The sequence below is a fragment of the Hemiscyllium ocellatum genome, chromosome 25, assembly GCF_020745735.1.
Source record: "Hemiscyllium ocellatum isolate sHemOce1 chromosome 25, sHemOce1.pat.X.cur, whole genome shotgun sequence".
NCBI classification, from domain to species: Eukaryota; Metazoa; Chordata; class Chondrichthyes; order Orectolobiformes; family Hemiscylliidae; genus Hemiscyllium; species Hemiscyllium ocellatum.
Genome location: NC_083425.1, coordinates 25,164,909 through 25,191,618, shown reverse-complemented (window position 1 = coordinate 25,191,618; position 26,710 = coordinate 25,164,909). Strand labels below are relative to the sequence as shown.

The 26,710-nt window shown below is 39.5% G+C and overlaps 1 protein-coding gene across 1 annotated transcript in view; it reads right to left on the bottom strand.

Moving 5' to 3' along the window:
* The window catches only part of sdk2b (sidekick cell adhesion molecule 2b), a 469,615-nt gene extending 448,806 nt beyond the window's left edge, over nucleotides 1-20,809 (bottom strand). The window contains exon 1 of the mRNA XM_060844513.1: nucleotides 20,715-20,809. Within this exon, the coding sequence (XP_060700496.1) occupies nucleotides 20,715-20,794 (80 nt within the window). The 5' untranslated portion in view covers nucleotides 20,795-20,809. The remainder of the gene's footprint in view (nucleotides 1-20,714) is intronic.
* Between the last annotated feature and the right edge of the window lie 5,901 nt (nucleotides 20,810-26,710).

Sequence of the window (26,710 nt, the reverse complement as noted above, 5' to 3'; positions counted from 1 at the left end):
GCAACAGCAAGATGCTAAATATAAAAACATATAAACCAGGGGTCCTGATGAAGGGCTTATGCTCGAAACGGCGAATTCTCTATTCCTGAGATGCTGCCTGGCCTGCTGTGCTTTGACCAGCAACACATTTGCAGCAGGATCAGGAGTAGGCCGTTTGGCCAGTGAGCCTTTCCACCATTCAATATGATGCTCTATCTCAATGCTATACGCTTGCTTTCTCCCAATATCCCTTGATGCCTTTGAAATCTAAAATATTTACCTACCTTTTTCTTGAATATATTCAGTGTCTTTGCCTCCTCAGCCTTCTGTGGCAGAGAATTCCAGAGCTTAATTACATTTGAATGAAGAAATATTTCCTCATCTCAATCCTAAATGGTCATCTTCAATAAAATGCTTGGAATGCATCTTAGTGTTGTTGCAAACTTGAATTGATCTGTACAGGTGAAAATCACAGATTTTCATCGTACTTTTTTCCTGAATCTGACCTTGTGATTGTAGTTTAAAAATATTCTCCGGTCAGATTGCATCACTGGAGTTTGAGTGCTGCCAGAGGTTGCTGAGAGTGAAACCATAAATATCAATTAAACATTACAAAATCTACAGAGTCCTGGAAACCATATCCGATTCTAAATAAGATTCTAAAACAGAAACACTACCACATATCAAACCAAAATACTTAGGATAGTGAATTTTCAGGAATAATATTGCTTGTGGTAATTGTTTATTATGCTCACTTTGCGTGGCTCGATGGGCTAAATCTCTCCATGAGGCATGCTGCGTTTCTTGCGCTTTCATCCCAAACCTACCTCATTAACTACCTACCCCTCTGGCACTCCTTTTGTCAATGTTCATACAATTCTCCTATTTCTCATTGTTCGAAGAACATACCATTGCCTTATTATCTTGGAATGATCTGGCCCTAATGCTATCTATAAAAGACTGTCGTGTATTCAGACAAATGCTGTCAATCTGGAGCTACCCTGCACAGGTCATGGCATTTGACCAAGACAATGCAGACAAGGGGATACTGGTGGCCTGTTTTGTGGATAGGTACCAGGTAGACGGAGTGGTGCAGAGCAAGGCCACGTGCTCCTTCCAAGACTGGCAGAGGAGACCCAATACCCCCACACCCTGCCAGATTGGTCTTAGGTTGCCACTTGAGCCAGTGAGCTCTCAACAATCTGGAGGAATGCGAGCCATGCAGGAAAAAGGTCAGTGACCTGTTCTGTTTGACCAGGGCAAATGCTACTATCTAATCTCTCCTACCTCATACGCACTCTACCTCTACTGCAGTGCACTCCTCCCACCAAGGTTCATGCTCTACCAGTCTCATTACACCTTGCAACATCTTCCCTCACCTGGTCTTGCACAGACGCCTCACATCTCCCACACTGCCCCCTTACCCCCAACAGCACCAAACCCCTTCATTGCTAACCCTGCATAGCCCTGTGTTACTTACTCATTCACTTGGAACATTTCATCACCTTATGCTCAGTTATATCAGCAGTTATATCATCGTCTTCAATACATCCCTTTCCCTCATTCCAGTAGAAAGTAGCCTACAATATGGCAGAAAAATACAGACACTTGGTCGGTTGCCTGAAAGGAGAAAGTGAGGACTGCAGATGCTGGAGATCAGAGCTGAAAATGTGTTGCTGGAAAGGCACAGAAGGTCAGGCAGCATCCAAGGAGTAGGCGAATCGATGTTTCGGGCATGAGCCCTTCTTTAGGAATGGGTTGCCTGATATTCAAGTTCTCATCCATTACAGGGAGAAGACCCAGACCACCACCCCCCCCCCTTCCCCCCCACCTACCAAGGTAAGGCAAGGCAGGAAAGCTGTGAGCATCCATTTAGGTTCTGGAGTACTAAGAAAGGAAGGGAATAGTCCTGATCTAGGTGCCTGTCCCTATACACAATTCTTGGTGTCTAGTTTCCTCATGCATATTAGTGAGGCTAACAACAAGCAATAAACTCCATTAAGAGGGAACACTTCACTCCTTAGATAGAATCACTTCTTTTTGCCTGGAACTCTGTCAGAAAATGCAACGAGTTGCTTCTGACTTTGAGAAAGGCCTCGCTGGAGTTTGAATGCAATTCTCCCAGATTTCTTGCTATAACCCATACTGTTCTGTGTCCTGTCAGATTCGGCCGAATTCTGACCCTTCCAAATTATGGCTAAATTCTTTACAAGAAGCCCCATAATTCCATTTTCACTGTACTGTTGAATCTTTTTGCCAATCAAGACATACAGATGAAAAGAATTTTGCAAGATCTGCAATGAAAGTGGACTATAAGTTGTAACTATGAGCTGTAAATAATAACTGTGTTAGCTATGATGATATAATCAATAATGTTGTAATCAAGTCTGCTCTGTGGAAGAAAACTAAATTGTATCCTGTGTTTTCCTTTAGCATTATGGTGAAAGGTCACAAATAGAAGATGTTACTTAAAACATTTCATCATTTAAAAATTTAACTGTTTCTGTCACAGGCACTATTATTGACTGCAAATGACAAACAGCATGTGGATTTTTCAGGACCCTGAAACACTAGGATAAGACTTCAGAGCGTGGTTAGCTTATAAAAGAATCTCATCTATAGTCATTTTCAGGCCATGGATAGAGCACTAGATTATTCAAGTCAATTTGTATACCATTATCTTTTCAGTCAGTGCAATGCTGAGGCAGTTAGGAACATAATTACCTTTTCCTGTCAGTGTGCCACTTAGATCCCTACAATATATATTTTTAGTAAAATTTACTTTTGGAGCCTTGGTATCAGTTGCTGTAATTTCTTGGTCTTGAAAAGTAGTACCTTTCACTTGCAGACCAACGGATAAAATGTGAAATTTCTAAACAGCTAGTCCCAGGATAGCAACAAAATTTAAAAACTATAATTTTTAAAACTTTTTTTGAAGTCATAGAGTCATACAGCATGGAAACAGATCCTTTGGTCCAACTAGTCCACGCTGACCATGCTGCCAAACTAAATAGTCCCACTTGCCTGTACTTGGCCTACATCCCTCCAAACCTTTCCTGTTCATGTACTTATCCAAATGTCTTTTAAATGCTGTAACTGTACCTGCATTCACCACTTCCTCTGGAAGTTCATTCCACTCACAAACCACTCTCCATGTAAAAACGTTATCCCCTAAGTCCTTTTCAAAACTTTATCTTCTCACCTTAAAAATATGCCCCCTAGCTTTGACCTCCCTCATCTGAGTGAACCTTGGTGTTCACCTTATCTAAGCTTCACATGATTGTATAAAACTCCTATGCTCCATTGAAAGAAGTCCCAGCCTTTCCATCCTATTTTTATAACTCAAAATCCTCCTTCTCAGCAATATCTTGCTAAATATTTTCCGAACCATTTCCAATTTAATAGCATCCTTCCTATATTAGGTTGACCAGAACTGTACACAGTATTCCAGTAGTGGAGTATTCCATGGGAAACTGATTAGCAAGGTTAGATCTCACGGAATACAGGGAGAACTAGCCATTTGGATACAGAACTGGCTCAAAGGTAGAAGACAGAGGGTGGTGATGATGGAGGGTTGTTTTTCAGACTGAGGCCTGTGACCAGTGGAGTGCCATAAGGATCGGTGCTGGGCCCTCTACTTTTTGTCATTTACATAAATGATTTGGATGCGAGCATAACAGGTACAGTTAGTAAGTTTGCAGATGACACCAAAATTGGAGGTGTAGTGGACAGCAAAGAGGGTTACCTCAGATCACAACAGGATCTTGACCAAATGGCCCAATGGGCTGAAAGGTGGTAGATGGAGCTTAATTCAGATCTTAGCAGGACTTATACACTTAATGGTAAAGTCCTAGGGAGTGCAGGTTGATAGCTCCTTGAAAGTGGAGTTGCAGGTAGATAGGATAGTGAAGAAGGCGTTTGGTATGCTTTCCATTATTGGTCAGAATATTGAGTACAGGAGTTGGGAGGTCATGCTGCGGCTGTACAGGACATTGGTTAGGCCACTGTTGGAATATTGCGTGCAAATCTGGTCTCCTTCCTATCGGAACGATGTTGTGAAACTTGAAAGAGTTCAGAAATGATGTACAAGGATGTTGCCTGGGCTGGAGATTTGAGCTACAGGGAGTAGCTGAACAGGCTGGGGCTGTTTTCACTGGGATGTCGAAGGCTGAGGGATGACCTTAAAGAGGTTTACAAAATTATGAGGGGTGTGGATAGTGTAAATAGGCAAAGTACTTTTCCTGGGGTCAGAGAGTCCAGAACTAGAGGGCATAAGTTTAGTGTGAGGGGGAAAAAGATATAAAAGAGAACTAAGGGGTAACTTTTTCACACAGAGGGTGGTACGGATATGGAATGAGCTGCCAGAGAATGTGGTGGAGGCTAGTACAAGTGCAACATTTAAGAGGCATTTGGATGGGTACATGAATAGGAAGGGTTTGGAGGGATATGGGCCGGGTGCTGGCAGGTGGGACTAGATTGGGTTGGGATATCTGGTCGGCATGGACGGGTTGGACCGGAAGGTCTATTTCCATGCTGTACATCTCTATGACTATATGACTTTAAGTGGCCTTTTCAATGTCCTGTTCAATCTCAAGATGACATCCCAACTCCAATACTCAAAGGACTGAGTAATGAAGACAAGTATACTAAGAGTGTTTTTTACCACCCTGTCTACCTGTGATACAAATTTCAAATTTTTATGTACCTGAATCCCTAGCTCTCTGTTCCACAACAGAATCCAGATATCTACCATTAACTGTATAAGTCTTGCCCTTATTTGTTTTACCAAAATGCAAGCCTTGCAGTTATCTAAATTAAAATTCATTTGCCACTCCTCAGCCCATTGACCTCATTGATTAAGATCGCTTTGTATTCTTGGATAAATCTCTTCACTGTCCACTATATTACCAATTTGGTGTCTTCCACAAATTTACTAACCATGCATCCTATATTCTCATCCAAATCATTTATATAAATGACAAACATAAATGGACCCAGTACTGATTCCGATGGAGCACAATTATTCACCGGTCTCTTGTCTGAAAGACAACTCTCAAACACCACCCTCTGTCTTGTACCATTAAGCCATTTTGTATCTAATTGGCAAGCTCATCCTGAATCCCTTATGACCTAACTTTACTAACTAGTCTACCATGTGGAACCTTTTCAAATGCTTTACTACAGTCAATGTAAACAACATCTATCACTCTACCCTAATCAATCCCCTTGGTTACATCCTCAAAAAACTCAATCATATTTGTGAGACACCGGTCTTTTGGTGGATGGATGGTGAGTGATGAGGTCATCTTGGAAACTTGAGCGAGAGCATGAAAATAGAATCGGGCGAGAAGGGCACAATAAGTGGTTAATGAAATAAGTTTGGTAAGATACAGAGAGATATTCTGCTCAGTATCGCAGTGAGAAACCCTCTGTGAAACTTGACAAAATTGACACTTAGCTGAGAAAAAAAGATTCAGGCCCTGCAAACTCATTATTGTTGTGGAAACAAGCCATCCTTGACCATAAGGGACTGCCTAGAAGGAGACTTAACTGGTTAGTTATTCAGGAAATGTTGGACTGATTAAGACATAACTCATACCCACGTAACTTCACAACTGAATTACTGGAAGGGGCGGGGGGTGGGGGGGAGGAGGGGGTGAGGGGTGGTATGTACTGTTTTTCTCCGATTCTATTCTGCTCTAATGGAAATCTCTGAGGAACACTGTTGCACATTTTTGTAAACATTGGGATCGCAAGACCCCACAAGGAATTTGTGGCAGCATGGAGTCAGGGGAATTAATTAGAACAGCAGGAAGCTGCCTGTCATTGCTCCTGCAGTTTTTTTGCAGGGTGACAGGAAATGATTCTGAACGGGAGATGAGAATCAGACCAAAATGTCTGTACAGTGCAATCATGAGCCCAAAATGACAAGACTGAAGAAAATATTGGGGCAAACCTACAATTTAATTTTGGTAAAGGAGGTATAACTTTGAGATAGCTCTATTATTATTGGTGGTTCTGTTAGACTGATGTTGGTTGTAGTTATTCTCTTTGATCTATCTTCCTCTTCTGTTGACCTTCAAATTATTCCAATCAATGATGGTCTTTCACACATTCTGGCTCAATTTTTAGTTGTTAATCTTTTACCAATGATGTCTGGCAATTAACTCTTTGAATTTTGTTTGACTGCGGTGTTGCAAATATTTGTTATTAGCATTGCACCCATTTCTGTGACTCAATCTGTGCTCTCCTCGTGAGGGGTCTTTAATGAGAACAAATTTTGTTCGGACTATTGGTCCTGCCAAACTCTAAAGGGTCAGTCATGTTCCAAAGATCAGACATCCACTATTCTGACAGTTCAATTTGGAATTTCTGCATTGAACAAGAGATTTCACTTCCCTTATTTCTATTACACTCCAAACCTTCTCTATCCTTGAGCCTGTCCTGAATGATGCAAACATAATCACTTAGATTAAGGCACATTGCACCTTCAATGTAAGCAGTGACAGAGCAGTAGCTGAATCTGCTCTCCTGATGTCAGTATTTCATGCAGCATGATTTATTATCTCTAATATTTACTGAGACATGCGGGGAGGTGAGAGGAGAAGAAAGTGGTGTTTTGGAAATTAAATTCTGAAATACAGCAGGATCTGTTTCAAAGTTTTTTGTTGAGTTTCCCACCTGATTGCCAGCTCTGACTGAGAGGCTGACTGCTTGCCAAGAGGAATCATTGATATAGAACGCGGCAGAGGATCAGAGAGGTTTATCAGAACGTGATGGGAAACTGGGAGAGGGAGCAAGCTAATAAAACAGAGGCAGGCCGAAATTGCTACAAAAAGGCATCAGGTTATTTGGACTCGACCAAGATCAAAAGTTGTGAAGTGAGGTGGGAGGTTCGAGATTTCCATGGAGGTGCGGTTTTGAGATTCATAGGGCAGATTATGTGGAGGCAGAAACCCCTCTGCTGTTCCAGGTCCACAAGAAAACCATAAAGGAAATGAGTTAATGAATCTAAACTTTAATTGCCTCCTTTAAGCTGCCTAGTTTCCAAAGTCAGGAAAACCTAACTCACAGCACTTACATATGTTAAGCCTTTCAAAGTGAAGACATGCAACCTTCTTGGAAACTTTCCATGATCTCGCTTTCTCTTGAGGGAAAATCGGTCACCCATCCCCTGGTTTACCATTTCTGTTCAAGCTGGAATTTGGCTGGAGGTTCAAGGCACATTGTGTTTAGGATTGAACACTTGACATTTCATATGTCAAAAATCCACCAATTTTTCCAGGTTACTTTCTCATCTAGGGCTTCAGGCCACTAAAGGAAGTTAGCTACTACTGAATCTAAAACCAGACATTAATCTCCTTGTTCCAGAATTTACTGTCAAGCTAATGTTGAGATCGCTGCTATGATCTGTAATTTGTCAACAACTTTGCGATTGCAATCTGTCACAATCTCATGATTTGCAATCACAAGAATAACCGCTTGCTCTTAATTACCCATATATCTCAAGAACTTGATGCATTTGTATATTAATCCCCTATTAAACTTGCCACAGGAAGTTGTGGTTGTCTATTAACACTACAAATATCTTTTTGAAACTAACTTAACGTTAATGAAACCAATTTCCTTTCCGTCTTTCCCTCTGTTGTCTTCTCAATCTTTAAATCTCATTGATTAAACTGCTGTTTGTTCTTTGTCATCAACGTTCCAGATGGCTGGTTGTCATTACTATTTGTCACTTCCAATAATTTGTTGCACACAACATGTTTCAGCTGAAGGGTTAGGAAAAATGTCTAGTTACCTGGGTACATTGTGCTCCAGCACATTCGAGGTAACAAATATTCAATTCGATAACTTAAGTGATAAAATAATTATAAATTTAACAACAGCAAATTCAATCAAAAGTGAAATCCTAAATATGCTGGATATGTTACTATAAAACTCTTTGTCTGAAATGTCCAACACTTTTTTAATAATGCACTCAATTCTGGTCTCCCTGCCAAAGGAAAGATGTTGTTAAACTTGAAAGAGTTCAGAAAAGATTTACAAGGATGTTGCCAGGATTGGAGGCTATAGGGAGAGGCTGGGGCTTTTTTCGCTGGAGTGTTGGAGGTTGAGGGGTGAACTTATAGAGGGTTATAAAATCATAACGGACATGAAAGGAGTGAATAGTCAAGGTCCTTTTCCCAGCGGAGAGGTGTCCAGAACTAGAGTGCATAGGTTTAAGGTGAGAGGGGAAAGATTTAAAAGGGACCTAATGGGCAACTGTTTCACACAGAGGGTGTTTGGTGTATGGAATGAGTTTTCAGAGGAAGTGGTGGACACTGGTACAGTTACATTTTAAAAGCAGCTGGATGGGTATGTGACCACGAAGGCTTTACAGAGATATGGGCCAATTGCTGGCATGTGGGAATACTTCAATTTGGGAATAAATGGTCGGCATGATCGAGTTGGACCAAATGGCCTGTTTCCAAGCTGTACATCTCCATGACTCAATGACCCTATGTCTGACAGTGGTGCTCTGTTCTTGTGTATATAATTCTTTGGCTTATTGGTATTGCATCAAAGCAACCATTCTTCAAGAGTCAGCCTCCTGGATAGCATCAGCAGACTGCAGCTTTGGTGAGAGTTGTTGGGCAGGACTATTGTGACATGTAGAGTATGGCACCCAAGTTGAAAAATGCCATATTTTCCAGCAGAAATCATTGAAAATCAGTAAGGGAACATTGGTGGACTTTACCCTCCACCACATAAGAAAGCTGAGGCCAGTTTTAGCATTCCACTGGAACTGACATCATATCTGCTGCACAATTCAAGGGATTGAAGCTCAGAATGTTTGATCCCTATGGGATCATATTAAATGATCAAAAATGCATGAAACAACTGAGTCTCTTTCTCAGAGTTGCTGTATCCCAGTGCATTACATTTTTACCTCAATAAGTTGCACGCTTCCACCAAACTAACATAAGTCAGGCGTCATGATTCAGCGGCCCTGAAAGAATACAAACATAATTGTAGTTGGGATCTTCACATGAAGGAAAGAGACTTAAAAACACAGAAAAAAAAAGTTTAAATGCAGAGCAAAATGAAAAGAGAGGGAAGCACTGAGCTGAAATAAAAAAAAGGTATTGAAGTAGGAGGAAAAGGAATGGAGGTAGCAAGCTGAGACAGAATTAAATAAAATTCTAAAACTTGGACTGAAAAAGAGGCTTGAAATTAGAATGAGAAAGAGAAGAATAGAATTGGAACAGAATTCATTTTCATTTCCAATCTATTGCATTCATAGAGTCATAGAGGTGTACAGCATGGAAACAGACCCTTCGGTCCAACTTGTTCATGCTGACCAGATATCCCAATCTAATCTAGCCCCATTTGCCAGTACTTGGTCCATATCCCTCTAAACCCTTCCTATTCATGTACCCATCCAGATACATGTGTACCAGCCTCCACCACTTCCTCTGGCAGCTCATTCCATACATGCACCACTCTCTGCATGAAACATTTGCCCCTTAGGTCTCTTTCAGAACATTCCCCCTCACCCGAAACCTATGCCCCCTAGGTATGGACTCCCCACCCTAGGGAAAAGACTTTGTCTATTTATCCTATCCATGTCCCTCATGACTTTATAAATCTCTATAAAGTCACCCCACTGTCTCCGACACTCCAGGGAAAACAGCCCCAGCTGATTCAGCCTCTCCCTCTCGCTTAAATCCTCTAACCCTGGCAATATCCTTGTAAATCTTTTCTAATACCTTTCAAGTTTCACAATATCCTTCCGATAGGAAGGAGAACAGAATTGCTCGCAATGTTCCAAAAGTGGCCTAATTAATGTCTTGTACACCTTCAACGTGACCTCCCAATTCCTATACTCAATATTTTGACCATTAAAGGAAAGCATATCAAATGTCTTCTTCATTATCCTATCTACCTGTGACTCTATTTTCAAGGAACTGTCAACCTGCATTCCAAGATCTCTTTGTTCAGCAACACATCCCAGGACCTTACCATTAAGTGTACAAGTCCTGCTAAGATTTGCTTTTCCAAAATGTAGCACCTTGCATTTATCTAAATTAAATTCCATCTGCCACTTCTTAGCCCACTGGCCCATGTGATCAAGATCCTGTTGTACTCTGAGGTAACCTTCTTCGCTGTCCATCCCACCTCCAATTTTGGAGTAATCTGTGAACTTACTAATTATACCTCATGTGTTCACATCCAAATCATTTATATAAATCATGAAAAGTAGTGGACCCAGCATCGATCCTTGCGGCACTCCACTGATCACAGGCCTCCAGTCTGAAAAGCATCCTTCTACCACCACCCTCTGACCTCTATCTTTGAGCCAGTTCTGTCTCCAAATGGCAAGTTCTCCTTGTATTCCATGAGATCTAACCTTGCTAACCAGTCACTCATGGGGAACCTTGTCAAACGCCTTACTGAAGTCCGATAGATCACGTCCACTGCTCTGCTGTCATCAATCCTCTTTGTTATTTCTTCAAAAACCCATTTATTTTTAACTTAGTCTTCCCTGTTTTGTAATTTTGGGACAAAAGTACAGGACTATCCCAAACAAGTCATGGTCCAATTATAATTTCCGATTGTGAAATGAAGCATACAAAACAATGTTGCAGCAAATTATCAGAAACAAGACTATCTGCAACTTATACCAATGTCAACTGCAGAGTAGTGCTTTGCTTTGATTGCAAACTCCTCTGTGTATCTTTAACTTTCCAAAATAAATGCAACCTCTACTGTCTTAAAACCAAAAGATAAACAGCTCATCAAGCCTTCGTTACTTTCTGTTTTACGTATTAGGTTAGAATAGATGACATGGAATCATTTTAAAAGTTAATTCTGACTCAGCAAATATGTGCTCTATGAATGACTAAGGCACATTGCAACTGATGTAGTTTTACAAAAAATGAATGTGATAGCAATCATAAAACTCATGAGAAGGTTCCATAGTACAGAATGCGCAGATTTTATTTTTGATAGATTGTAACATTTTTCCACATCTTTTGACATTTCCCTCATGTTAGACTCATGAGATGTATGCTTCATTTTTCCTGATTCATTTAATGCTGATGTGTGGATGTTGGTGTTTTGCATGACTGAATCTTTTGTAAATTTGAACTTGAATATGCAATAATTGAATTATGAAGCAACAATGAATGAGCATTGCCTTGCAATGCTTTAGTACTGCTGAACAAAATCATTTGGATAACTCTTTCCTCCTTTTTATGATGAGCAAACAAGGTGTTTTTTTGGTTAAGTGAGCCATTCTTGTTGAGGAAACCTCAATGGCATGATTTTCTCATCCCTTAAGAATCAGCGTGGCTCATGAGATGATTTTTGTTCCTCCCCACATTGAAAACTTTGTGAAATAGTCTAGAAATTGAAACAGTTTTCATATTCATGTTCAGTATTTTTCTGAAATGCTTTACTTACATTTTGGTGAATAAATGGAAAAGGTATACTATTTTTCATATTATTTTATTCATTCAAAAATATGTGCCATTGAATTCTATGTCAAGTAATTCATACAAATTCTTTCAAGGAGATATCGTGGCCATGATTTAAGATCACCAAAAGCTGTTACCTACTCCAGGAGGTCCAATTTATTGGGTGAGGCATATGATAAAGCAAATTGTGAAGAAAGAAAATGTGAATCACTAAATACAATTTCCTTCATTCATTTTAATATTTTCAAGTTCAAGTTATCAAAATAATGTGTTTGACATTAAATGCTGTCAATTGATTTGTTGGGTATTCATTACATTGATTCAATTGAATTTTATATTTGCTCTGTGGGTTTGAAAGCTGCGGGTATGGGAGGGAACAGACTTAAAATCCAGTGAACGGCTTTCCCATTCACATCAGCTTGAACTGCAATTTTAACCAATGTGGGTTGGCATAAACAGCCCGCTTACCAATGGGCTGGGGGAGGCCTTAACAGCCTCATCCTGCCCTGCCAGGATTTAACCAGTGGCAGGAGAGGTCCCACCCCAAGGTTGCAGCCTGGAAGACTATAGTATGGTGGATGGTAGCAAAGGGAAGAATTGCTCCCTATTGGGCACACTTGGCTCATTGGAGACCCACAAGGTTAACCACAAGAACAAAACTGCCCAACTGATTAACAAAGATACATTACCATAAATATTCATTCCTTTCATTGTTAGCAACAGTGTGTGCTAACAGCATGATGAACTATTGCTGCTCTTCAAAGTTCCTTCAACATCACCTTACTAATCTGTGACTCTATCAACTAGAAGAACAAGGAAACAGAAAAAGGTGAACTCAACCACACGCAAATTCCCCTTCAGGTCATACAACATCTTTATTTGCGAATATTTTGTCATTCCTTTTGGTCACAATCTTTCCCTCACAGTGCAGTGGCACAGGACATGGTTAACAGCAATTGAAGAAGACTGCTTACTGATGTGGGTTCACCTCCAATAGAATTTTTTACCGCCTGTGGTAATACTTATTTTATCTCCAGTAACTTAAGAATCTGGACTTCATAGTAACATAGAATACCTACATTGTGGACACAGGCCCTTTGGCCCAACAAGTCCAAACCTCTAAAGAGCAACCCATCCAGATCCACTCCCCCTACCCTATATTTGCCTCTGGCTAATGCACCTAACTTACATATCACTGAACACTACGGGTAATTTAGTGTGGCCAATCCATCTAACCTGCATTCTTTGGACTGTGAGAGGAAACCAGAGCACCCGGAAGAAACCCATGCAGACACAGGGAGAATGTGCAAACTCCACACAGACATTTACCAGAGGCTGGACTCCTACAACAGCTGTTTATTACAATAAATTATGATCTGCAAAGATCACATTCCTCAGTCTCACAAGTGTCTGAGCTAACGTTATGTTAGCAGCTGACAACAGAGCAGTATGCTTCCACCATGCTTCAAGTGATCCAAGGTAAGATGGGATACAAAATCTTTACACCCTAAGGTGAAATGCTGTGATGCTGTGAGCATGTCTTTTAAAGGCACACTGACATATTGGCCATGAACCATAACACGGCACTCACCACCACCTTCTCAAGGCAGTTAAAAATGAGCACTAAATACTTGCCTTACCAGCAATGCTCACATCTCATGAATGACAAACAAAACAGGCAGGCACACACTAAATAGAAGATCAAAGTAAAATACTGAAAATGCTGGAAAGAAAAAGACAAAACGCCAGAGAAACTTAGCAGGTTTGGGAACATTTGTTGAGATAGAAACAGATTTAGGTTTTGAGTCTGATATGACTCCACTTTGCACCGACAGAGAAAGGCTGGAGGACAGTGTTGTTTATGCTGCTGGCATGGGTGGATGACTCAGCGGGACACTGTTGAGGTTGCTCAGAGCAAGAGACAAAAGGCATGCTGATGTTGGTAAAGGAGAGTAACTGGACGGAAATGATACGTGTGAAAAGCAGAAAATAGATCTGCTGTGCTGAGAGCAAAATCAATAAGACACAAAGAAGGCAAGTTTGAGGGTGGGCTAGGGTGGTTGTATCACAATGGAGGGCAGACATCATACTCTGAAGTTGATCAACTCAACTCAGCTGAATCCTCAAGGCTGTAAAGAGCCTGAGTGAAAAGTGAGGTGCTGTTCCTCTAGCTTGTGTTGCCCTTCACTGCCACACTGTAGCAGGTTAAGGACAGAAATTTTAGTCTAGGAGCAAGGTGGTATCTTAAAATGGCAAGGTCAGGTTCATTCCTCCAGACAGAGCAGAGATTGGTTAGTCAGTCTGCATTGGTCTTGCCAATGTAAAGATGACCACATTGTAAGCAGTAAATGCAGTAGACTGGATTGAAATAAATGCTGCTTCATCTGGGGGATGCATCTGGGGCCTTGGACAGTAAAGAGGGAGAAGATGACAGGGTAAGTGTTACACCTTTGCAATTGCATGCAAAGTGCCATAGCTGGTGAGGAAGTGTTAGGTATGATGGAGAACTGCACCAGGGACCTGCAACACCTCACTATCAATAAGACAAAATTACGAGTCTGCTTGATTGCTTGGTGAGACTGCTTTATGTTTCTGTGGTACTGGCCCAAATGAGCAGTAAACAGAATGAAGCTTCCAGTAAAGTCCAAAAGTCACAAAATTCAAGGTTTAACTTTTATCTGCTTTATATCAAGTTAGATTGAAATAGCAAATGATAAGGTTAATAATGAATCATGGCAAATTTCAATCATGACCAGCGTAACTGATTTCAGACAATGGTTACTAGTAAATCAAATATGTTCATGACTAAAAAGGCCACAACTGAGACTTTCTAAGTTTCTGACATACCACAAAGACAACACTAGCTCTGAATAAATTTAATTCAACTAATTTTAATTTATTGATAAAATTTGGACTTTAGCATAATTCAGGCATCTCTAAAGTAAAGAGCAGTCATGTACTATGTCTTTTCTTGTTCTTCTGTGCTTATACTGCATTGAGAGTAAGATGCCAAAAGTTTCTATTTTCATTAATACTGTTGTCAATAACTCAAAAATTGTATATAAAATCTGTTTTCAATAAAAATGCATTTTATATTCTTCTCATGTACTCAAATTCACTTGTCACAATATACCCAATACTGTAGATTTAGATTAGATTTTTACGGAACAGATCATCATCCCAACAAGACCATGCCATTTTTACTTATTTTTGAATTCTACACTCTTACGGTGTAAACATAGCTGATAAGTCCAGTATTTATTACCTATTCCTAATTGCCCTTGAGTGGTGAATTCACCTTCCATTTGACATTCCTCCCACCAGACAACATTCTGAGCAAGGTCTCAATGTGGAGTTTGCATTTGTTTCCATGGGAGCTGTACCTACTCTAAAGATAATGTTTACTGGAAGGTCTGGTTTATTGGACAACAATTTCAGAACCCTAGATGTGCTCTTTCCTATTAATGCCCATGCACTTTCATTTCTTCATGATTGAGGTTAAACATTTCTCAAAACTCATACACGTCTTTCTCAGTAAAGTTTTGTAGCAAATGATTTCTAAAAAGAAATAATGAGTAGACTACCTTACTACATATTAATGTATAACAATACCAGATTCTCCAAATGATACACAGTTTGACTCACAACTCAGAATGCTGTCTTATTTCTGAAAGGTGATACAAGAAAACTGTTTCCAGTGATGCATGGCTCTCAGATTTATGAGCACCATATAGGGATAGTCTGACCAGATAAATTTTAATTAAATGCAATGAACACACAATGGAAAAGCTTGAATGATTATATTAATGATTGACTTACTGTTTCTAAAAATAATTAGTTCATTCAAGTATCAAAACTACAATTTTCCATAATTAGTCAAGCCCGAAACTATAGAAACATTCTTTTATTATGAAGGTAGTCACTTAAGCACACTACAATGTCAATACATTTTCATCGTGGTTTTTAATCTGTGAATGTTATTCCATATATTCCCTGCCTCTAGATGTCACCACTGTCCTGTGGAAGTCCAATCTACTGGCAGAAAGTCACTACATTAGACATATACGGAAAACAATCTGTTTTTTTTTGCCCAACTGGAACTTTATGGTAGATTTATATCACATTAATTCTTGGAGTAATTAAAGCCTTTAAAATCATTTTGTGGGAAGGTTGGTTAAGTTTCCATAGAGTAGCCTGAACTACCCTCATATACCTCCCAATGACTGGTTTGATTTTGAGCACATGGATTTAATGAGAGCCTTTCACTGTCAGAGTTGATTAAGTATATCATTAAATAGACGACTTAAGCTTAAGATCTCTGAATGTTTGAGGAGGTTCCTTTGTAACAGAGTTTCACAGATGCATTGATGTTGCAACAGATTCAATTTTGCCAACTAGTGATTGTTGTGTTCATGGAATTATTGTTTAATTGAGTCAGTCAGCAAAGGAGCAACTGTGTGCTTTTTATTTAGAAAGAAATAAGAGCTTACTTATATAAGACCTTGCACTACATACCTCACGTGAGTAGATTTTCAAAAGCCCAGATGTCCCTTCATTTAATCTATTGAAGCCTGTTCTTAGAAAGAGCATAAATTGATAATTTTCATTCAAGAGCATAGCTTTTCCAACCATATGTACAATGCCCTGCAGCTGACTAATAGAGCCATTCAAACTGCACTGAATGGAAGCATCTTGTACCTTATTACTGAATAGCAGCAATTAACCATGTATAAGCTCTTTGAGCCATCTTAGACTTGTAATATGGGATTGCTTTGTTCCTACATCTTTTAAACATAAGATCTGGTTATGTGTCAATCCTACATGTACCAGAGTACATTTGATCTTTCAGTGTCAACAAATTTACTTCAGATCTATTTCCAATTAAGTAGGAAGTATGTCTGTCGTACAGTACGCAATGAATAACTATAGTTATGTTCTTCATATACACTGCAATCAGTCACGTGGTTTTAAAACTAGTACAGATGGATTACATAAATTGTCCCCCCAGGTTCCTGAATGCCACTAGAAACTACAAACTGGTGCCTTTATTCCGTCGGTAGCTCTTACAAAATAGGCATTTCTGACTTGGTAGACAGTGCTGGATCTCCAGTGACCTTATTTCACTTTATCATAATATTGCCATAACCTGTGTCCTCCCATTAACTTTCTTTTTTTTGCCCCATCTGTTTCTCTTCAGTAATTTCTCTGTGTCCACCACTTTTATATTGTGCCTTCAAATTTAAAAATAGCATCATTCTTCAGATGTCTGCATCTGTGTACTCTAGTTATTAGTTTACCTCTCTCCCACGGAATATCTCTGTTTGGCTATTCTCTTTCTCTCCTCGTCTGATGGCCAGATGAAGGGCTTTTGCCTGAAACGTCGATTTCACTGCACTTTGGATGCTGCCTGAACTGCTGTGCTCTTCCAGCACCACTAATCCAGAATCTGGTTTCCAGCATCTGCAGTCATTGTTTTTACCTAGATGTTTATCCCCATCAGGTGATCTGGTGATCTCATTTAGTCACAGAATCGCAGAATTATTACAGTACAGGAGGAGGTCATTATGCCTATTGTGGCTATCCTGGTTATCTAAGTTAATGACCCACCTAGTACCATTCTGCTGTCTTCACTGTAACCATATACATTGTTTCATTTCAAAAAATGATCTAATTCCCTTTTGAATATCTCAATTGAATCTGCCTGAACAACAGTCTCAGGCTGTGTATTCCTGAACCTAACCATTCTGTGTAAAACAATGTTTCTCCTCACATCACTATAGTTTCTTTTACTATTGACTTTAAAACTGTGTCCTCTCTTTCTTGATCATTTATTGATATCTCCCTATTTATTCTGTCCAGAAATCTTATGATTTGAATGCTTCATTCAGACCTTCTTTCAGCATTTTCTTCAATCTATCTTCATAACTGAAATTCTTCAACTCTTGAACATTCCTGTAAACCTTTCAGCAATCTGTTCAATGTCTTCTCACCCTTCCTAAAGCACAGTGCCTTCACAGAATACAATGTTCCTAGCTGATACCAAACATGTGTCTTATATAAGTTCAACATAGTTTTCATGTTCTGGTACTCTATACCACTATTAATAAAGCCTTGGAACCCACATGGTTTATTAACTGCTCTCTCATACTGTCCTGCCACATATGCATACCTAGGTCTCTCAGCTCTGCACCTCATTTCAAACAGTGGTCTTTGTTTAACATTGTCTTTCCATGTTCTTCCACCAACATTTATCACCTCACTATGTTCTTTAGAAATTCAAGACCATCCATTTTGCCATTACAGTACTGTCAAAAGTTTCATATCATTCGCAAATTTTAAAGTTGTGTCCTGTACAATAATGCTTAGATCATTAGGAAAAGTGTTAGGTCTTAGCATGAGCTTTGGAGAACTCTAATTCAAATCTTCCCCCAAGTCTAAATAATCCATGAGTCATTACCCTATGCTCCCCATGTTACAATCCCAGCTGATGGCACTACTGGTCAAATCAGACCCTAGACTGAAATCTGGCTTGATAGTTTTTTTTATATTAACATGGTAGCCTTTCACTAAAACACAAGTAAACAATGCTGCAGGTTTGGTTTTAACAACAAAGCAGATATTTATGACACAAAAGAAATGAAGATAAAATAGAACAAAGTTTGAAAGATTTCAAAATGCAGGATAGAATACAATCCCATCGATTACACCATCACCTTACAATGTACAAACTCCAGAGAACACTCACTGCCCAGTCACATCTACAATGTGACGATATGTACTTTTAAGAGGGATTTTCTTCTGTTCCTGTTTCTCTTGAAGAGGGATCTGCTCCATAGAAAGCAGAGTAAGTAGCTTTACATCTTCTTTCTTGGTGAAGTCAGAAGCCAAGTATTTGCTTAATGTGTGATGCCCTCTGCCTTTTGGGTCCCTAATCAGCCCTACTCCTGCTTTCACCACCCTTTTACTATTTATGTGCCTACAGAAAGCTTTGGAATTTTCTTTCCTGTTAACTAATAGTCTCTTTCCTTTTCTTCTCTGTTATTTTTCACCATTCCTCTGAACACTCTATATTTAGCCTGGTTCACAGTTGTATTTTCTACGTGACATCTTAGCATTTTTTCTTTTTTATATATCAAAGTTTCTATTTCTACCCATCCAGGCAGCTCTGGATTTGTTTGCCCTCATGAGACAATACCTGGACTGTACCTGAAGCATCTCTTCTTTGAAGGTAGTCTTTTCAATGTAGAAATTTTGCTCCTCTCATAGAGCTGGGATATAGCCCAACCCTTTAAGGGCACTGTACATATTCTGTGTGTGCAAATATGAGTATTCCTGATGCCAATAAAGGCTAATTGCTAATGGAGATTTCTGAAGCACTACAAACACCACCATTTAATCCATCTTTTTCTGAAACAAACTCTTGTTTAGATCGGGAAAAAGCAACAACCATTATCCATTTCCATTGATCTCGATTTTAAAGTTGCTGGTTATGATATCTTAAGTGTTCCATTTATTTCAGACAGAAACAGCTTTGCTTTACTCATTAGTTCACAGCTCGTTAAGGTGTATTGACTGTAATAAAAATGCCTTATTGGAGAAGGCTTCATTTTAATATTTAATTATGAAAATCCTTTAACAAAATTTGCATGGTTGTGCAAATTTCTCCCCATTAAAGACTAACAATCCCTTTACCTTTTCAGTTAATTCTTTCTTACAGTGCATCAGCTGTAAGGATCAAGATTTGAAACCTGATAAATTTAGACAGAATTCCATGTGAATTTCAACACTTGCAGTCTTTTAAATTGTTTTTGAAATTATTTTATATTTTACTAATTTTACATTTTCTCTTTAATTAAATCTATAACCATCATACTTCATTGTACAATTTGCACACAGATCGTTTCACCCAATTCACATTCAATTACACCAGCCACAGGTATGGCAAAGGTCACACCGTTTTTCCAGTTTCAATTCCTCCAGCCTTCATGAGCTTTGTTTCACAAAGTTCTTGTTTCAGCTGTTTCAGTGTGTTCTTTTTGCAAAGCTGATCATTCCATGATTTTTTAAACAAACCTATGCAACTGGTGTTGCAGACAATAATCTTTTTGGTGACATTTTTCCCACTTTGTTAAGCCTGGCCTAGGCCTGATCTAACATGCACTTCCCTACTACTCTAACTTGTTCATTGCTACTTTAAGGAACAGTTAGAAATTCAAGTCATGGTCGCAATATTTTCATAGTAGGGCACTGGTGGTGTCAATAATAATTACCAGAACATGATCCATCAACAAATTTTATAAATGTTAACCAGGAAGGGAAAGAGAAAATAATTAATTTGTAATTGGAACAATTTCAAATACTAAAGTTCCCATTTACCCACTTTAGAAGAACTGACATGGTGTACTCATACAGATTGAAAATGTTTCATACAATCACTTCCACTTCCTCTTGTATTTATTCTCAGACTGATCACTCATTGCTCCTTCTCAACCCCTGTGTAGTCTTTGCTAAAACATGATTTAACATTTCTGGGTAATGCTACTAAAATAATGCTTTGACATCCTAGATAGGACTGCCTAGAACAAACACCAGTATCATCAAATCTCTCAATGACACTGTTGGAAATATCTGAATTTGTATGGAACAGTTACTTCAGACAATAACCCACCGAAATGCAAGCAATTCTTATTGATGCCTGCAGATTGGCTTCCAAAGCTAAACTGTGATGAAATGCTGGAACTGTGTGTATAATTCAATTTTGTTTAAATTTGTTAATTATTACAGACAATTTCTCCCTTGTAGCTAAGTAGCTTGTCTGTTCATATATCAATGGAACTTTCAAAATACAGCAAATGTTTCATGAAAAGACGAAGAATTAGATGGATTTAAAAGAAAATCAAAATCACCACACAAAATCTAGAACTATACAATGGTTAGAGTACAGAATGAAAGCATTTGGCTGTGGTGTTTGTGACAGCTTTTCACAAGACTAACTGTTACAACTTAAAAATACCCAGTTCATTGGTTCTATAATTTTTCTATAATGGCATGCTCAAAACTGTAACTATTGCTCCAATTAACTCTTTAATAGACTCATATAAGTCCAAGATCACTTGCTCGCTTTTGTATTCTGTGTTTTACAATGCATAACCAAGAGTTCCAAGCACAATTTGAACAGGAGTTACTTATGGATCAAATCCGTCAACCAGGCATTTCTCATTAAATGTTTTCAAAGGACATAAAGCTAAAGTGTCAAGTTCAATGATTTCTGACCTGTACTCCAGAGAGAAGTGAGTTAGCTCTGTATTGTTGTATAACCATTTGAATTCCAAAGGCCAGCTCCCTTCTGCCATACATGTCAGGACCAAGCGGTTTCCTTCCAAGTGGATCTGTGATCGAATGGGCTCAGTTTTAAAATAAGGTGGTACATCATCTGGAATAAAAGACAATATATGTTTCAAAATATTTAATTTGTCTTGCTGATTTTAAATACAATAGAGTAAATACAATCACACCAACTATATCTCACATTCTAACTTGCCTCAAAAAGGCCTAGTCTGGGATTAGTCTCTGACATATCTAAACTGTGAAGCTTACATTGGGTTCTTCTGAAATTTTCTTTTGTGTCAGTTACCATAAAGAAAATTGTTGAGTTCAATGTCAAGTTATTACATTAAGACTCTAAAGACTCAGCCCCATACTTAATTTTCAACTTATAGCTATACAACAAACTTCATTTTAATTACCTATATAATAATTTCCTTCAATATGAGTCACATAAGCAACATCAATATAAATAAACAAAGTCCAGCAGCAGCCCTGAAATTATGCAGAGGGACAGAATTTTATGAATGCTATTTTAACAAGCGGTATTAACCCATTGATTGATAAATTCAGCAACTCTACATTTCCAGCACTAGCCAATACTCAAAGGAAGCACAGACTAAGGGAATTGCGACTGCACCTAGCAATGTTTTCATCTCATGTCTGAGATGAATCTACTCTCACACTGAGAATAGATTCCCTGCTGGAATTGTAGAGTTGCTGAATTTATTTTTTATTTTAAAAGGCTTAATTCCTCCACTAAAGGAGGAATTTCAGCAAAATATTTTGAATTATTTACCTTAGAGTCCCACTGCATGAGTTCAAAGCCAACAGCTCTTATCCAGTCAGCTAAGCTGATCAAACAACCTACTTATGTAAACTGAAAGGACTTCTCAAGTTGGCAATTTCCACAAAGCATCGCTCAAGGTTTTGACTGATATCATTCTTCCCATAAGAGATTGTCACAACTCGGAATGTTTTCTTATAGCTTCCAGGATAAATTTGTACAGGCCAGCTTCTTCCCTAATTTTAAGCCAATGTTTTACAATTCTAAATAAAATATGCAGTAAATTCAGAGAAATAAAATGTCAAGGAAGCAACACATACAGAGAGAAAAAAATCCTACAAAATCAAAGAATGACTACAATTGTCTGTAAAATGACTCTAGTTCTATGTTCTAAATAGGTGTATCTGGAGCCCCCTTCTGAACCTGTTTTGCCTGTAAATGAGTACCTGAAAGGGAGGAATATTATCATCAGTTTCAACAATGGACAGAATATGAAAGAGAATTTTTTGTTGTTGCAAATTTCTGAACAGTTTTAAAAAGCTATCCAATAATTTTGGCAAATTCTCTCTTCACCTTGAATGAGATGCTTTTTAATTAATCATATTAGGGAAAGAAAAATGTCCAAAGTTCTTTTGTGTCATATTACAGCACACACTTGTTCATATGTATCTTATTGTCATCAAGTAAAAGAACTACTAATATTTAGTGAACATCAACAATGGCATATCTCATCATTATTTGAACCGCAGGCAATGACATCTGATGATGGAAGATTCTTGGTTTCCATGACCTTGGTAAGTCAAACGAGATATCCCTCCTTTAAGTCTATATTCATCGTCTATTATAAGAGGTAGTAACATGAGTAGATGTATATTCAATCAGCAACACATGACAATGCAATTATTAAAGTCATTATTGATGAGTTGAGGCATATGGTACTTCTTAGTTATTTCTAATAGAATGTCAATCTTTCCAAATTGTTCTTTCCTTTTATGGTTCACTGACCTTTTCTGGTGAATACCTGAGCCATACAGACTAAGAGGATCCCAGATTCTAACCCCTGTATGTGTTGAATTTGTTTAATTCACCTAGGGTTGTACAGGGAATACCCATATTCTTTTTCTGCTTTTGATTTCGGGAAGCAAAACGAGCCACGGTTTCTGTCCCGAAACTACTTTCTAGTTGATGTATTCTGGAAGAATATGCTTTTTTAAAAGTTTTATTGTTCATGTATGGCACATGGATGTTGCTGGCAAGGCCAATATTTATTGCAAATTCCTATTTGCCCTTGAGAAGGTGGTGCTGAACTGCTCTTGAACTGTTGAAATCCTTGTTAGACAAGGAACTGCAGGATTTTAAACCCAGGAACGATGAAGGAAGGACAATATATTTCCAGGAAGGATGATGTGTGATTTGCATGAGGTTTTTCAGACGGTAATATTTCCATGCATTTGCTGCCCTCTCCTTCTCAGAGATTGGGTTTGAAGACTTGGTCAGTGATGTTGAAGGAGTCTCGACAAATCAGTGTAGCCACATTGTGATGGAGGGCAATGAATATTTAAAGTGGTGGATGGGGTTGCAAACAACAGGTTGCTTTATCTTTAATAAGGTTGATCAAAGAGCAATTTTGATCCTTCATTCATCTGCATCAAGTGCAGAATATCTATTTCACTTCAGACTTGTGCCTTGAGAGTGGTGGAAAAGCTTTGAGCCGTTAGGAGGTGAGTAATTTTCTACAAAATGCCCAGTCTCTGACCTGTTATTTGAGTAAGAGTATTTACATGGATGGTCCAATTAAGTTACTGGTCATTACTGAGCCCCTGGATATTAATGGTGGGGAATTTGATAATGATAATGCTCTTGACTGCCAAGGCAATATGCTCAGCATCTTTCTTAGAACATAAAAAAAGAACATAGAAGGATACAGCGCAGTACAGGCCTTTCGGCCCTCGATGTTGCGCCGACCGAGTCCTACCTAACCTATACTAGCCCAATAACTTCCAAATGCCTATCCAATGCCCGCTTAAATGAACATAAAGAAGGAGAGTTCACCACTGATACGGGCAGGGCATTCCATGAACTCACAACCCGCTGTGTGAAGAATCTACCCCTAACATCTGTCCTATACCTACCACCCCTTAATTTAAAGCTATGTCCCCTAGTAACACCTGACTCCATTAGCGGTAAAAGGTTCTTAGTATCTACCCTATCTAAACCCCTAATCATCTTATACACTTCTATCAGATCTCCCCTAAACCTTCTCTTCTCCAATGAGAACAGCCCCAAGTGCCTCAGCCTTTCCTCATAAGATTTTCCTACCATTCCAGGCAACATCCTGGTAAACCTCCTCTGCACTCGTTCTAAAGCTTCCACATCCTTCCTATAGTATGGCGACCAAAACTGCACACAATACTCCAGATGAGGCCTCACCAGAGTCTTATACAACTGCAACATGACCTCAGGACTCCGGAACTCAATTCCTCTGCCAATAAAGCCCAGTACACCATATGCCTTCCTCACAGCACTATTTACCTGGGTGGCAACTTTCAGAGATCTGTGTACATAGACACCAAGATCCCTCTGCTCATCCACACTACCAAGTAGCCTACCATTAGCCCAGTAATCCATCATCTTGTTATTCCTACCAAAGTGAACGACTTCGCACTTAGCTACATTGAATTCCATTTGCCACATTTCCGCCCAGCTCTGCAACTTATCTATATCCCGCTGTAACCTACCACTTCCTTCCTCACTATCCACAACTCCACCGACTTTCGTGTCATCCGCAAACTTGCTTACCCAGCTTTCAAGTCCTTCCTCTAGATCATTTATAAAGATAACAAAAAGCAATGGTCCCAAAACAGATCCTTGTGGTACACCGCTAGTAACTGCGCTCCAAGATGAACATAATCCATCAACTACTACCCTCTGTCTCCTTCCAGCCAGCCAATTCCTAATCCAAACCTCTAATGTATCCTCAATGCCATACCTCCGAAGTTTTAGCATTAGCCTACCATGGGGAACCTTATCGAACGCCTTACTAAAATCCATATACACAACATCTACTGCTTTACCCTCATCCACTTCCATAGTCACCTTCTCAAAGAACTCAATAAGGTTTGTGAGGCACGACCTGCCCTTCACAAAACCATGCTGGCTATCCCTGATCACGTTATTCCTACCCAGATGTTCATAAATCTTATCCCTTACCATTCTCTCTAAGACTTTGCCCACCACTGAAGTCAGACTCACTGGCCTATAGTTACTAGGGCTATCCCTACTCCCTTTCTTGAACAATGGGACCACATTCGCTATCCTCCAGTCCTCTGGTACTATTCCCGTTGACAATGACAACATAAAAATCCAGGCCAATGGCTCTGCTATCTCCTCCCTAGCTTCCCATAGGATCCTGGGGTAAATGCCATCAGGCCCAGGAGACTTATCTATATTCATCCTTTCCAATATTCCCAAAACCTCTTCCCTGCATATTTCCAGGGCATCCATTCTAATTATTTGTGATTCCATATTCACATCAGCAACAGTGTCCTGTTCCTGAGTGAATACTGATGAAAAGTACTGATTTAATGTCTCTCCAATCTCCTCCGCCTCCACACACAACTTCCCACTACTATCCTTGACTGGACCGATACCTACCCTAGTCATCCTTTTATTCTTGACATACCTATAGAAAGCCTTTGGGTTTTCCCTAATCCTACCAGCTAAAGACTTTTCATGTCCCCTTCTCGCTTTTCTTAGCTCCCTCTTTAGCTCCTTCCTGGCTACCTTATAACTCTCAATCGCCCCTACTGAACCTTCACGCCTCATCTTTACATATGCCGCCTTCTTCCCTTTCACAAGGGACTCCAATTCCTTACTAAACCACGGCTGCCTCACAAGGCCCTTTACACCATGCCTGACTGGTACATACCTATCGAGGACACGCAGTAGCTGCTCCTTGAACAATCCCCACATCTCATTAGTGTTCTTCTCTTGAAGCCTGTTTTTCCAATCCACACAACCTAAGTCATGCCTCACTGCATCATAATTTCCCTGCCCCCAGCTATAGCTCTTGCCCTGCGGCGCACGATTATCCCTCTCCATCACTAAAGTAAAAGTCACCGAGTTGTGGTCACTGTCCCCGAAGTGCTCACCTACCTCCAAGTCTAACACCTGGCCTGGTTCATTACCTAGAACCAAATCCAATATAGCCTCCCCTCTTGTTGGCCTGTCGACATATTGTGTCAGGAAACCCTCCTGCACACATTGTACAAACACCGACCCATGGTAGTCTTGTTGGAGACTAGCCATTGCATTGCACTTGGGTGGCACAATATTAGTTGGCACATATCTGCCTAATTCTCAATATTATTCAGGTCTTACAACATACATGCAGGACTGCTTATCTACCTAAGGAGCTTGAATGGAACTGAACACTCTGCAACCAGTAATAAACGTCTCCACTTCACACATGACGAAATCCGGAGAAACCCCAGCATTAACCTGCCAGAAGTGCGATAACTGAGCTCTGATAAAGTGGTTCATCTTTCTTTATGCTACTCCAACCAACAAACAGTTTTTCTTCAGAGTCGCACTGATCACTTTTATGAGGTCCTTGATAACAACTTGGTGTAAGGATATCTTGCTATCAAAGGAAGCCGCTCTCACCTTACGTTGGATTTGATGATGTTGGTCCATTTTTTGGAACTAAGCTATAAGGAGGTCCTGAACCGTGATTCTCTTATCGCCTGCCAGAAGCCCAGTCTGGAAGCCATGCTCTCCAAAATGTGATAAGTTGAGTACTAGTGGTGATCATGAACCACATTTAGTGACTATCATTCATGTTATCCATCCAGTGTGCATTGTATCCTCCTACCTTTAGTCTTTCTTCTGTGGCATCCAGGAAAGGCAACTGATTCATTTTCTGGGGGAGATGCTAGAAGGAAATCAACAGGAGCTTCCCTTCCCTATGTTTGACTGGTGGCATGACACTTTAAGAGGATTGGAGTCAAAATTGAAGACTCCTCAGGCACTTCCTGTTAACTACATACCATTGTGCCAGCATTTCTGTTGGGGCATCACATATCCAAGGATGGGTGATCGACAAATCCTGAAGATTAACACATGATTCATCGAATAGGACTAAATCAGACTAGTGCTT